The sequence below is a fragment of the Pelodiscus sinensis genome, chromosome 12 (assembly GCF_052426305.1).
Source record: "Pelodiscus sinensis isolate ZL-2025 chromosome 12, ASM5242630v1, whole genome shotgun sequence".
NCBI lineage: Eukaryota > Metazoa > Chordata > Testudines > Trionychidae > Pelodiscus > Pelodiscus sinensis.
In genome coordinates this window covers 39,763,669-39,778,241 of record NC_143063.1, presented here as the reverse complement: position 1 = coordinate 39,778,241, position 14,573 = coordinate 39,763,669, and the positions used below count along the sequence as shown (strand labels likewise).

Here is a 14,573-nt window from a genome sequence, read left to right as displayed (position 1 = left end):
AAGAGAGCATAAGGTGGAATTAAATTTATCCTTTACAATGATCACAATACAGAAGTTACAGAACCAGAATACAGTCCACTGTACCCATGTGGTACAAACATGAATAATGCTATCTAATTGTATATACTTGAGTTTCTCTGGGTATGGTTACAAATACAAGTTACTAATTTCCCTGAAATTATTCCATCTTTAAAAAAGCTAACTGTGTCATATAAAGAGAATTATTTAATTACAAGAATTAGCCAAAAAAAAAAAAATTAACAATTGTTTTTCAACATTTTGCTTTATTGTTGCTTTTCTGAGTATTTATTTACACACAGCATGTTGATTTTGCTTAAGCACAAGTTTAAGTACAGCTACAACTAAGAATATTAGCTTGGAAAAATTTCAGAAATGACAAGTTACATATATTACATAAGAAGTCAGTGGTATATTTGGAATTAAATATCAACAGCAAAGGATTGGTATTATAAAAAGAACAGCTATATCACTGTCTCTAAAAATATTGTTGTGGAAAGTCTATTCACATGGGTTCTGAATAACAATCAGAAGATACTCTTTATCTGTGAAAAGATAAGAACAATTTAATCAAAATCATCACAGTAATCAGAATTTTAAATTAAAATATTACAGAAGTAGTAGCATCTATCTACTTGTTTACTGGTAGTTCTTCTTCATAGATTGATTCCTATCTTAACAGAAAGAGAAACTTTTGAATTTATACCCTAAAAACTTGCTTGACAAAAATTATAGTCATGTATTGTTGATCAACTGCTAGCATGAAAAGTAATAGGGCCTGATTCTGCTCATATTGGTTTTACGCCAATGCAAATGCATTGACTTCACTTATGATTTCTAGTAGAAAAATGAGATCAGTGATATCGGTACCAGTCTAGCAAACACCCAGAATCTACAGAACATTTTCATTCTCCACCCCATATGCCTCAATTAATGGTGTATGCTCTGTGGCCAAGGATCTGGCCCGTTGTCCATATTAAGTAGGGGAAAAAACAAAGAAAATCTAAAACATTTATACTAAAGATGAGCAAGACAAAAATGTAGTTCTATATAAGTGTTTTTTCTGATTGACAAAGAAGTAATTCAGTTATAATTGTTATATTAATGTGGCTAATACTATCTGTGATCAATGATTTTACTATATATTTAGAGATATGCATCTGTCTGTCTGTGTGTGAGTCTATTTGTTCCTGAACTCCTCTAACAGAGTAAGAGCTAGGACCACCAAACTTGGTATGCAACTTCTTCTTAATCACAACTGAAAACAAGGTAAAGGTTTGGTTGTGCCAGGACAGAGCGATGTATGTGAAATTCAACTGTTTCTTGTAAAACTAGCCAGTAGCCCATCATAAGACAGGATTTTCGGGCCTCTTCTCCACGTCCTATTCCCTTTCTATCTTTCTCTTCTCTCCTGAGCCTCCGGTCTCTCGCTCCGTCTCTCTCTCTCTCTCTCCTCCTACTGCCCCCCCCCCCCTTCAGCTCTTCTGCTTCCTGCCTCTCTTTCCATCTCTCTTTCTCTTCTCCTCCTCCTTATGCATGGGAAGCATGGGGCCCAAATGGCTGCTTGCTCCCCTGCGACAACCCGGCTGAGCGGTGCAGAAGGCAGCCGAGTGCCACGGTGGGAGGCAAAGGACATGATGGCAGTGATGCAGAAGGCAGGCCATGCCTCTTGACAGTGTATGTCACCGCCCCACCTCCCTTTGCCTCCCGCCGTGGTGCTCGGCTGACTTCTGCGCTGCTCAATCGGGCCGCCGCAGGAGAGCAAGAGGCCATTTGGGCCCCATGCTCCCCATGCAGCACTGGGGGGTGCTGCATGGGGACCACAGTACCCAAACGGCTGCTTGTATTGCTTGCTCCCCCGCAGCAGCCTGGCTGAGCGGTGCAGCAGCCTGGCTGAGCGGTGCAGAAGTCGGCCGAGCACCACGGTGGGAGACGAAGGATGTGACAGAGGCAACAGCGCCGCCCAGAGGCAACAGCCAGCATTTCAGCGTTAGTCACAGACATTGGGCTACTATATATATGATGGAAAAGGAGGGGTCTGGCAGAAGGGACAGTAATACTGCAGGATGACCACTGGGGGGGGGGGCAGCAAGAGTCCTATATGGGGACCAGGACAGCTCTAACCTCACTGGACCAGCAGGGGACAGAGGAGGAGAAAGGGACAACTATTTACTATATATTTCAGAGAGTTCATCTGTTTGTGTCTCTGTATGTCTGACTCTGTCCCCCAGCCAGGAGACATGTACCCCATACCCAGCTGTTACTGCTACAGCTGCAGCAGCCATGGTCAGGTGCTTCTCCGGCCACAAGCCATTGCGGTGAGAGAGGGCTGTGGTTATCCTCTCTCCCCAGGGAAACCTGCATTCTGAATCTCTGATCCCCAGTTCCATCCCAGCACGATGATTTAAATGAAGAAAAACAAAACTTATTTGACTTAAGGACCTGAGCAACACCAGATAAATCTTCTAGTATACTATGTTTTAAAACAAACCCTCTAGAACAATGAGAAGCTTGCTACGTACTGTATAGTATCAAGTGAAAAGTCAATACTTAGCAACAACAATAGAAGGATGAAAAAGTGAACACATTTGCCATGTTTACTAAATTTCTTTTCTGTAACAGCTTGTTAAAGACACTAAAAGAAGCTTATTAGCTTCAACAGAAGTATTATACATAATACATGGATAACTGTTCCATTGTACTCCGCACTGGTGACGCCTCCGCTGGAATACTGTCAGATTTTGAGCACCGAAGTTTAGGAAAGATGTGAACAAACTGAAAAGATTCCGGGGAAAAAACAAAAATAATAAATTGTTTAGAAAATCTGACCTATCAGGAAAGGTTAAAAAAATTGGTCATGTTTAGTCCTGAAAGAGAGAGAGAGAGAGAGAGAGAGAGAGAGGGGAGACCTGATAGTAACCTGGTCCACCAGGATTAGCCCCCTTGAGATATTTACCAGTGCCTCTGCAAATACCAGCGATTGCAGTTCCTGGCTGCAGATCATTGTTCCCAGCTAATGGGATCTGTGGGAAGCATTGTCTCAGACTGCACTGTTTCCTGCTGCTCCCATTGGCTGGGAATAGCAATCCATGGCCAATGGGAGCTGCAATCTCTGGTACCTGTGTAGACACAGGGAAATGTAGTGGTGGCAGCCCACCAGGGGTTAACCATGGGAAACTGCCACCATTTTCTTGCCCATCCTTGTATTAAAGGCTGTTATAAAGGGAACAGTGAGCAATGTATGTCCATGTTCACTGAATCATAGAATCTTCAGCTGGAAGAGACCTCAAGAGGTCATTGAGTCCAACCCCCTGCCCAAGGCAGGACCAACCTCAACTAAATCATCCCAGCCAGGGCTTTGTCAATCCAGGACTTAAAAACCTCCTAAGGATGGAGATTCCACCCCCTCCCTAGATAACCTATTCCAGTGCTTCACCACCCTCCTAATGAAATAGTTTTTCCTAATATCCAGCCTAGACTTCCCCCACCATAACTTGAGACCGTTGCTCCTTGTTCTGCCATCCATCACTACTGAGAACAGCCTCTCTCCAGCCTCTTTGGAACCTCCCTTCAGGAAGTTGATGGCTGCTATCAAATCTCCCCTCAATCTTCTCTTCTGCAGACAAAATAAGCCCAAATCCCTCAGCATCTCCTCGTAGGTCATGTGCTCCAGCCCCCTAAACATTTTAGTTGCCCTCCACTGGACCCTCTCCATTGCATCCACAACCTTTCTATAGCGAGGGCCCCAGAACTCTACTCAATACTCCAGATGTGGCCTCACGAGTGCCGAATAAAGGAGAATAATAACTTTTCTAGATCTGCTGGCAATACTCCTCCTAATGTACCCCAATATGCCATTAGCCTTCTTGGCTACAAGGGCACACTGTTGACTCATATCCAGATTCTCATCCACTGTTATCCCTAGGTCCTTTTCTGCCTAACTGCTGCTTAGCCACTCTGACCCCAGCCTGTAACAGTGCTTGGGATTCGTCTGTCCCAAGTGCAGCACTCTGCACTGGTCCTTGGTGAACTTCATCAGATTTATTTTGGCCCAATCCTCCAATTTGTCTAGGTCACTCTGCACCCTATCCCTACTCTCCAACATAACTACCTCTCACCCTAGCTTAGTGAAGGCAGGACAAGAAGTAATGAGTTTAAAAACAAGGGACTTTTAGGTTAGCTATTAGGAAAAAACTGTATCATTGCTAGAAGACGTACCTGGTGTTGCCCTGGTCCTTCAGGGTAGGGGGGCGGATGTTGTGTGGGTCCAGGAGTCAGGGAAGGGCCTTGGTGATGTGGGGGGCCAATGCAGGAGAGTTGGAGGGGCTCAGGGCAGGGGTCCCATCTGGCATTGGCTTTTTTTCTCCCCCTGCATCCTCCTGAGTGCCTTTTCTCTCCTCCTTGTGCCCCTGCCCACCTGCCAGGGAGGGAAGGGTTGGCTGCAGGGGGGGCTATTTACCCAGAGTGCTGGCAGGCAAGATGGCAGAGCCTAAGCTCTGCTGGCCACTACCTTTGTGGTATGGCTGCCCCTAGTGAACACTCAGCAAGTTAGCTCTACCCTGTGGGCTCGCTGTCCCCAGCTGACACTAAGTATAGAGTCTCTCTGAACAGCCCAGCCCCACACTTTTTCCATGTTATGGAAAACTGTCAGTTTCCCATCACTTTTAGTTTTCCTGGTGCAACCAAACCTGTACTTTAAGTCATGACAAGAGGAAGCTGCTTACCAAATTTGATGGCCCTAGCTCTTATTGTTTAGGAGTTCTTGAACAAATGAACTCACAGACAGACACACAGAGAGATGCACAAATCTCGTGTGTGTGTGTGTGTGTGTGTGTGTATAATGTATATAAATAGATAAGGGTAGTTAAAGTCTAAGGTTTCCAAGGGAGGTTTGGGAATCCCGGTCATTGGTGGTTTTTAAGACTAGGCTGGACAAACACCTGTTAGCAGTGCTCTAGGAATACTTGGTCTAGCCTCAGTGCAGGAAACTGGACTTGATGACTCCTTGAGGTTGCTTCCAGCCCAACATTTCTGTGAGATCTGATCTTATCTTCTTGCTTCGACCACACTCTATACAAATGTAAAAGATTTACAGCAAAAGCAAGTAGATACATCATCTACAGTAGCCCTGTGTTTTGAAGAGAGAGAAACATACAACACACAATTTGACAACATTTTTGGAATAGAGATCTTGTTACCTGGGGCTACCATGATTTCATGTTTCTTTGATCTGATCCGAAGAAAGGTTAGATCATTCTGAGGATCTATATCTCTCACTGTACTCCTTGCTTTCATTGTGAGCTGATGAAGAAGTCCTGCATATTGTACTGTTGTCGAGTTATCTAGAGTTGTTCTGATTGGAATTCCTGTAAACAAACAGACGTATTAAAACAATCTGTGGACTTTGTCTTTTATAGTGGAATTAGATTTTGGGTTTTATATTTTATAGGAAAACCAGTTACATTGCTTAATACCAATGTTCCCTGTCTAAGCGTGGCAGTACAGCTTCACAGGTGATTAATCAGCCCTGCCCAGTCAGAGGCTCAGGGCTCTCTGCAGGGAGCTGACTGACTAGGTGGGGCTGATTAATCACCTGTGAAGTTGTACTGCCATGCAACTTAGAGGGAACACTGCTTAATACTACTACACATTTGGCCTGATTTAAAAAAGGATGCCTGAAATCAATGCCTAGGAGCTTTTGAATATCTCACCAGCTATCTATCTACATCTCTAGGCACCTAAATATCTATACAAATTTAGCCCATAGTACTTGCCAATTTAATTGGTTCATCTGTTTAAGTGATGCTGCTTATTACATATTTCCACAATGCATATTTTAAATCTCTCTTGCGCTATATAAATATTTGTCATGAGTCATTATATCACTGTGTATCCCCAGGAGCCAAGCCCCATCTACTACCAGCCTGGTCTTCCCCAGGGCCCATGTGGAGAGCTGGTGCTGCTTCCAGCCCCGGCCATCCCTCCCCTCCCAGTGGCTCGGGGGAGAGACTGGGGCTGGCCCAGCCTTGAACTGGCCCTGCATGGCAGCTGGCTCTGCCAGGCATCCAGGGGGGAGAGCCGGGACTGGCGCAGCCTTGGCCCAGGGCTGGGGCCCCACGGGGGCGAAGAGTTGGTGCTGGCTGGGGAAGGGAAAAGCTGGGGGGAAGAGCTGGCACCCAGTGGGGGCGGAAAGAGCTGGAGCTGCCACACTGCAGTCTTGGCCTGGCCCTCCCCGGTGGCCAGGGGGAGAGCAGGGCTGCCTCGGCCCAGCCTTCCCCGGCAGCCGGCAGGGGTGGGGGAGGGAGAGCCGGGGTGACCCCAGCCCTTCCCAGCAGCTGGGGTGGGGAAGAGCTGGGGTGTCCTGCACTCTCAGCCCCCTCACTATCCCCTTCCATCGAGACCCCAGCCTAGTTCCTAGCCCCTCGCCACACACCTACCCCCAGCTTGCTCCTGCCCCTTTCTCTCTGGCCAAACACCCTGCCCGCTCCTGCTCCCTCCCACTAGCCAGACACCTACCCCCCAAAGAGAAGCAGATGGTAAGCGTAGCGAGCAGGAGGCACAGCCCCTAGCAACTATCTAACAATCATTTTGACTAACTGTATATATTAAGCATTTTATATATTTAATGATGGAATAGGATTGGAAATTTATAATCTCTGTCAAATATCAAAGGAAACTGTTGTAAAATTGTGTATTTGCATTTGGTGACCATATTGCAGCTTCCAGAACAGCTCTTTAACATTGCAATACAACATGATGGCATAGTCCACATTATATGGCTCCAAAATCTTACAAAGTTTGACAATTTATATATCCAAGCTATTGCTGAATGTCTGATAATGTAACATCAACATCCATTTTGATGAATTGAATGTAATCTTCCGTCCTATAATAATTTCTATATCGATAGACTATGCAGTCAGAACAAAAGGTACCTTTACAATTGTGGTGTAATTGCAAAACTCAAAACTTACTAGGGCTTAATATTTTTGCTTCACTTACAAAAAGCTACCTTGATTTTGAACTGCTCACAGAGGCCTCATGTTACAAGCCAGTAAAGTTATGTCTGCACTACCAGGTTACACTAACAAGTAGTGTAATAACTTATTTCAAAATAATAACTCCCAAAATAATTATTTTGAAATAAACTTATTCCTCTCCACAAGCAGGAGTTATTATTTCAAAATGACAATCCCATTATTTCAAAATAACAGGCCTGATAGTGTGGACACTTGCCTTGTTATTTCAAAATAAGGAGAGTTATTTTGAAATAACTCCCCAGTATAGACATGCCCTACGACAATATTCTAGGTTCTCACACTGATGGTGGTACAGCTCCTAAATAATGGATATACTTTTGCATATGCCAATGCCACAAAACATTTTGACACTGTAAACACTCCAGAAAGGAGCAACTAAAATTTAAGAGGCAGGAGTGAATAATTTATGAGGAAAGATTAAAAGTACTATTACTGTAAATCTTGGCTAAAAATGGAATGAAGGAAAATAACATTTCAAATATATTTGAAGGGTAATACATGAAGAAGTAAAAATAAAAAAATATTGGGATTAAAGTGATCAAGGGAACATTGAGGACAGATATTTGGAAAAGCTTCAGAAGAGTTAGATCTTTTAAACTATTCCAGAATTTGTTTAGCATTATTTACTCTCAGTGCTCATGTTAAACCTAAATGCTCTCAATTCTTGATTATTCTGTTAAAAAATAATCTTTCACTGCAAGAGGATGTAACAGGACGACCTAATCAATGTATTATGTGTCTCATATGTATGAAACATTAGTATGTTGAAACAGAAACCCAGCAAATGTGGAAGTAGGGATTTAATAAAGACAAAACCATCTTCTCAGGCACTTCATTAGTGAGAGAACAGCTGCATAATCACATTGTGTAGAAAGGGCAACAGTCACTTAAAAGCAACAGTGAATAAAAATGTCAAGTTTATATGACCTTGAAACCAAATAACCATTCCAAGAACTCCTGTACCTTTAATAAAATAATCTGTCAGCCTCTCAAGATCTAAGTAAAGTGAAATGTCTGGCCAAAAATAACCTGAAAATGAATTGTTGACATTAGTTGACTTCCCTAGAATAAAAGAAACTGATGCTCAGTTTGTGGAACAAACTGGAAATTAGTAGAGAAACCACCAGGGTAGGTAATTTTTAAACTAGCGATCTTGTGTGTGTGTGAAAGACAGCATCAATCTGGAGACATTTTCAATTCAAACAACTGAATACAGCTCTATAAGATATAACAATCAGTACTCTTTTCTTAAATTAACTCTCTACTCCCTATTAGCAGGATGTTCAATATTGTCTGTTTATTTCAGGAACTGTATCACCATTTTACTTACACTGCCAACCACTCTAAAAGAAGGATTAAAACAAATTTGTTTTGTTGTAAATTAGGCACTTTAATTTCTTTAGAGAAATGTTGACACCTGGTGGGAAAGAAGTGGCTATTGGATCATGAGTTCAAATTAGCCTTCTGGTTTTAAATGACTTATTTAAAATTAACATAACATTATTTGTATTGTTCCTAGTTCAGAAAGAATAGATTTTCAACAAATTAGTCACACACATGTATATTTAGTTTTTGTTATTAACTTGTTCGAAAATCTGTTCATCCAGGAGCATTGAAAAAAATCACTATCATTTTAGAGAATTACCTTTAACTTGTGTGGGTTAAATAATTTGTAGGAAATTGTACATGCAAACAGTGATTTTTGGGCATTTGGGGAGCCATTTACACCAATCAGGCATGTAGCCATACACCTGACTTATTTGAAAAGCAGTGGCTTGGTGACTCTAGCTTTCTCATATATTTTATATGTCCACAGTTTGACAGCAAGCTTCATGTATTTGCTCCCAGTATAAGTGGATGCAACATCTCTGAAATAAGGAGGTGAGGAGATGGCATTTGGAACACAACAGAGGGAGTATTCTGACCTGCCTGTGCAAGGAAACTGAGACACAAGCAGAAATCAAATACTGATTATACACCGTTGGTCTATGAAAATACTACAAACAAGATAATCTCTAAACAATGGCTTAATAAGTAGCTATCACAAAAATAGTAAGTACAGGTGAAGATGGAAATGCTTTAGCAGATCTATATGAGAAATCATGAGAAAAATATTGTTTGCATAAACTAGACAACATTTTAAACAACACTGCTCTTGAAACTGAAGTTTTAAAAATATTAGAATTATTTTCCTATTCAAATATTCTGGATAGATATTTAATTTGTTCTTCCATAAGAACAAAAAACCAAAACCAATCAATTAACAATTTTGTGCATAATTTAAGTGTGCAAACAAATCCTGGCATGATTTCCCCCTGGACCAAATCACATACTATTATTTTTAAATAGTTGTCCTAAAACCAAACTGCACCTTCAAGCTAATAACAAAAGTTAATAGTTAATCGAAAGACACAAATATGCACAGGCACAATACAGTTGTTCAATTACTGTTAGTATCAGTATATGCATTTCTCTTTTGACCTGCAACAGCTATTCTGTGACCGGTGAACCATTTTTGACCTGTTTATGCATGTAAATTAACTATCCAGAAGTACCAACTTCTGAGAGAACACTTGTACTTCTCTCTTCATTGTTGAACCGTGACTAGGGCAGCAGATATATATTGGGATATTTTAAATTGTGAAAGTGAAAAGGGAATTGTCAGAGCACTACCGCAGCATATTCAACTATTTAATACAGTGTTTTTTGTGGGTTTTTCTGAGGTGTATTTGGGTGGAGAGACTAGAATATATTCTAGAATATTCTGCTTCAGAATCTTGGCCCCCACAAACAGGCTTAATTGAACAACTAGGGATTTCTCCAGGAGCTCAGGACTGACACATTTGACTACATACTGTGTCCTGCTCATCTCCACTGACAGCCCTCTACCTAAGGGTTATATAGACAAGAACAGGAGCCACTATTACCCCCAAATCCCTGATGACTCCAGGAGACCCTTGAAAACCTCTGAAATGGTTGAAGTTAATGCAGCCCCAAAGCTGTTGCCCAGCAGCCTAAACCTACTTTTTGGCTGTAGAATATTTTTTCTCCCCATGTTTTTGTCTTCTGGGGGCAAGGGTGAATGGAGAGAAAGTTGCTAATACATTTCTCTTAAAATATTATGTGAAATGAGTTTGTATGAAACAGAAAAATGAATCTAAAAAGGGCTGCTCATTGCTCCCTCTTCACCTTCTGGGCTATGCCAAAAGCTAACCATCCAGTACTGTGGGTCTGGCCTTTCAAGTCTACATCATATGGTAGAATTGTGCTAACCAATATTTGGCTAAACAGCACACTTTAAAAGGCCATACAAAAATGGTGAACTTGCATCAATCCTCAGCAAAACTTAATGACTTACTATAGCAAAGTTTCAGACGAAAATTATTAATATTACATTTCTCAGATCAGAAGAAGAGGTCTTTGTAAGCTCCAAAGCTTCTCTAACAAAAGCTACTATCTTACCCATTTCATCTTCCTAATATCCTGGGACCATCAGAATTAGCTACAATCCTGCATATGTTAATATTTATAGCAGACTATAAAGTATGGTAAACATAGAACTTTAGCGGACAAAAATAACTAGTGGGTGCCTTTACAACAATTGTTTCTCTACTTAATTCCTAGTTGACACAATTCTAGAATTTGCCATGTTTCTAGCTTTCAGTATTTTGAATTAATCAAGCTGCAGGATATCAAAAATATAAAATCAGATTTACAGAACTGTGTGTGCATTTTTGCTGCACAAATCAGGGTTTGCATGCATCAGTTTTGAACTTCTTCATTTCTGAAAGTCTAAGCTAATATTACATTTTTGCAAAGTATTGTAAAGTGGTTACATTGTTTAATAACACAGGATTTATTGCAATGGTTTAAGTGGTTACATTCAGTATCTCCATGAAGTTTATTTTAGATTTACAAACTGCTGTATATTTACCTTCTGCATTTACAACAATTGTTCCAATAACCCCTTTATGTGCCTGAATCCTCTTTAGTGTTTCCTCTACTTCTGCCTTAAAAAACAAATCACAGAAATAAAGAAAATTAACAGTCTACAATAGTGTGTGAGTGAGTGTGTGTGTGAGTGATCGATCCCATTGAAGGTGCCCTCCCAAGGCCATGGCATTGGCAAGATGCTCTAGTCTGACAGAGGGGGCTAGTACTAAAGCCTCTCAGCCAGGCTTTCCCCACAGCAAGGAAGGGGATCTAGGAGTGTACTCCTCATGGGGAATACTCAGATAGTGTGTTACAGAACCCACAGAGAGCTGCCCCGTGCCTCCCATAACCCCCCCCCCCCAGGGCTGCCCAGTGCCTCCCATAACCCCCCCCCCAGGGCTGCCCAGTGCCTCCCATAACCCCCCCCCCAGGGCTGCCCAGTGCCTCCCATAACCCCCCCCCAGGGCTGCCCAGTGCCTCCCCTAACTCCCCCCTCCCCCCCAGGGCTGCCCAGTGCCTCCCATAACTCCCCCCTCCCCCCCCAGGGCTGCCCAGTGCCTCCCATAACCCCCCCCCAGGGCTGCCCAGTGCCTCCCCTAACTCCCCCCCTCCCCCCCCAGGGCTGCCCAGTGCCTCCCATAACTCCCCCCCTCCCCCCAGGGCTGCCCAGTGCCTCCCCTAACTCCCCCCTCCCCCCCCAGGGCTGCCCAGTGCCTCCCATAACTCCCCTCCTCCCCCCAGGGCTGCCCAGTGCCTCCCATAACCCCCCCCAGGGCTGCCCAGTGCCTCCCATAACTCCCCCCCTCCCCCCCCAGGGCTGCCCAGTGCCTCCCATAACCCCCTCCTCCCCCCAGGGCTGCCCAGTGCCTCCCCTAACTCCCCCCTCCCCCCCCAGGGCTGCCCAGTGCCTCCCCTAACTCCCCCCTCCCCCCAGGGCTGCCCAGTGCCTCCCATAACCCCCCCCTCCCCCCCAGGGCTGCCCAGTGCCTCCCATAACTCCCCCCTCCCCCCAGGGCTGCCCAGTGCCTCCCATAACTCCCCCCAGGGCTGCCCAGTGCCTCCCCTAACTCCCCCCCTCCCCCCCAGGGCTGCCCAGTGCCTCCCATAACCCCCCCTCCCCCCAGGGCTGCCCAGTGCCTCCCCTAACTCCCCCCTCCCCCCAGGGCTGCCCAGTGCCTCCCATAACCCCCCCCAGGGCTGCCCAGTGCCTCCCATAACTCCCCCCTCCCCCCAGGGCTGCCCAGTGCCTCCCCTAACTCCCCCCCTCCCCCCAGGGCTGCCCAGTGCCTCCCATAACCCCCCCCCCCCCTGCCGAGGGCTGCCCAGCGGGGGCCGTGCCCCCTCCAAGCGCTGCTGTCTAGCGACCCCCGGGCTGCTCAATCGCTTCCCTTCCCGCCTGGGGTCCCGTGTGCGGGGGGGGGGGGGGTGGCCCAGGGTGCAGCGCCCCCTCTCCCCGTTACCATGGCCAGCGCCGCCCAGGAGTCACCGGCGCGAGACCCAGCGTCCCTCTTCGCAACGGTTGCTATGGGGCCGGCCCGGAAGTGCGGCTGGGAGCGGAAGCTGAACTAGCCGAATGGGGCGGGGGAGGGGAGGTGACCAGCGCGTCCCCAGCTCCCGGTTCTTGGCGGCCTCGGTGGCGGCGTCTCCCGGCGGGGGCCTGCAGCGCGCGGTGGCTCCGGGGCTGTAGGGTCCGAGCACAGCCCCAAGACGCTTCCACATCCCTCCTGCCCCTGGAGCCCCACCCGGCTGGGACAGAAACCACCGCTCGCAACAACCCCCCCGGCCTCCCCGGCCACGAACCAGCACCCCCAGTGGCGGGGTTAGGGCGAGTGCGCCATGTGCGCAGCTTCGTTTTTAGGGCCCCCCTGGCCCAGCCAAGAAAAAGAACATTCACTCTGCCCCTCCCGTTTTCATGCTGTTTTCTCCATCCGCCTCCTATATTGTAAGTTATAAGAAGTGAGGTAACTTGATTGATTTTTGTAGTCCAGCTTCTTTCCCCAGACCACTTGTAAATTGCTGAGGGTCTCGGTGGACAACTTAATGATCTTTCCATGTATTATTTGTACCATTAGCTATTAACTATTAACTAGCTATTAACCATTAACTATTGTAAAGTGCTTTAAATAAGAGCGCTTTATATATATATATATATATATATATATATAAAACCCATAATAATCTTTCCTCAGTTCACCTGAATGGAGTTCTTGCAGCACTTTGAGAACTTCTGGCCTAGATGAAAGCTTGTATTTGCAAGCCAATGTGAAAAATGTGTAACAATAACATGTATTCATGATGCATGAATGGAAAAATAAAAGTTAGCATCCCCTGAAGAAATGTATTCCATTTGAAAAAGCTATTTATTCAGATAGCTTTCTTTCTACACCTTTCCTTTAAAAAATCGTCAAGTCGTCATAAATAATATTTTGTAAAGAAGCACTTTCAGTTGTCAATATTGTTGAACTTGTCAAATGTTCCTGACTCATCGGATTTCACAAATGATTTTAAACTCATTTCAGTACAGAAAAAGAATGTTCACCAGAAGCATTTGTGACTGGCATTGTTTAAAATATTTTCAGAATTATTTCTACATTTGGAGAGGTTGCCTGCAAACTGTCATGCACAAGTCTATACAAATCAACTGGTGATGATGAAGCATAGCCCTCATCATTTGTAAAAACAGCAAATTTTTAAACTTTTTTGCTAAGGATTTTGCTTCAGTTTTCACACACAGCTTTTCAAAATTTGATGTGGCTGTGTCTAATAAGGTTCTCTTTTTCACATCAGAGCTCATTTTCAAAGCCAAAACAGCATCTGCACAAGCAGACCATCTAGTGTCCAGTGTTCCCTCTACATTGAACAGCAGCACAGCTTCACAGGTGGTTAATCAGCCCCGCCCAGTCAGAGGCTCAAGGCTCCCTGCATGGAGCTGACTGACTGGGTAGGATTTATTAATTTCCTGTGAAGCTCTGATGACAGGCAGTTTAGAGGGAACACTGCTGGTGTCATAAATTCTTTCGACTGTCAAATGCTTTCCATTTGCCTGTTCCAAGTGTGATTGTAGCATACTCCACCGATGTGTGGAAATTGAAAAAAAGCATATGTGTTTTGAACAAAGTAAAACAAATGTGTAGCTCTCTCACAAGATGTGGCTGTAGCATTGCAGATTAAATTTAAGGAATGGCTGGAACATGGTATGAATAAACCAGAGCGATTTGCATTGTTCAGTCTTGACCGGAGACCTGGATATTTTCCTTCCATATTTGTGACATTATCAAAGCTCTGCCCACGATAATTTTTGATATCCAAACCTCAATTTGCAATGATTTTCAAAAGGGTTGTCTCTGGACATTCAGAAGTGTGGTATTTTAGTAGGACAAAACAAAGAAATCACTCTACAACTTCATCATTGTTGATCACATATCTTAAAATTCATGTTAATTGATCTACATGACTCACATCTGGTGTTGAATCGACTATTTTGGAACAGTACTTGGAATCCTTCATCAGTGAATTGGTTTCTGAGCTGCTCTGCCATTATAGTAATGAATTCATTGTAGGTTTCTTGTGTTAAAACGTTGG

General features: G+C 44.3%; 1 protein-coding gene across 1 annotated transcript; it reads right to left on the bottom strand.

The window, feature by feature from the left end:
- Positions 1–264: 264 nt before the first annotated feature.
- DYNLRB2 (dynein light chain roadblock-type 2) lies at positions 265–12,597 on the bottom strand. The gene is made up of 4 exons (XM_075940015.2): positions 12,452–12,597; positions 10,993–11,068; positions 5,217–5,384; positions 265–563 (listed from the first exon to the last, which is right to left on the bottom strand). The coding sequence occupies exons 1-4, from the start codon at positions 12,452–12,454 to the stop codon at positions 520–522; spliced, it is 291 nt and encodes a 96-aa protein (XP_075796130.1). The 5' UTR covers positions 12,455–12,597; the 3' UTR covers positions 265–519.
- Positions 12,598–14,573: the final 1,976 nt, after the last annotated feature.

Bases quoted from the DNA above. Each gene is read 5' to 3' on its own strand.
- DYNLRB2 (XM_075940015.2), bottom strand. The intron at 5,385-10,992 runs GTAAATATACAG...GTTTGTTTACAG, and splicing joins AATTGTTGTAAATGCAGAAG to GAATTCCAATCAGAACAACT. The intron at 564-5,216 runs GTAACAAGATCT...ATCTTTTCACAG, and splicing joins TGAAATCATGGTAGCCCCAG to ATAAAGAGTATCTTCTGATT.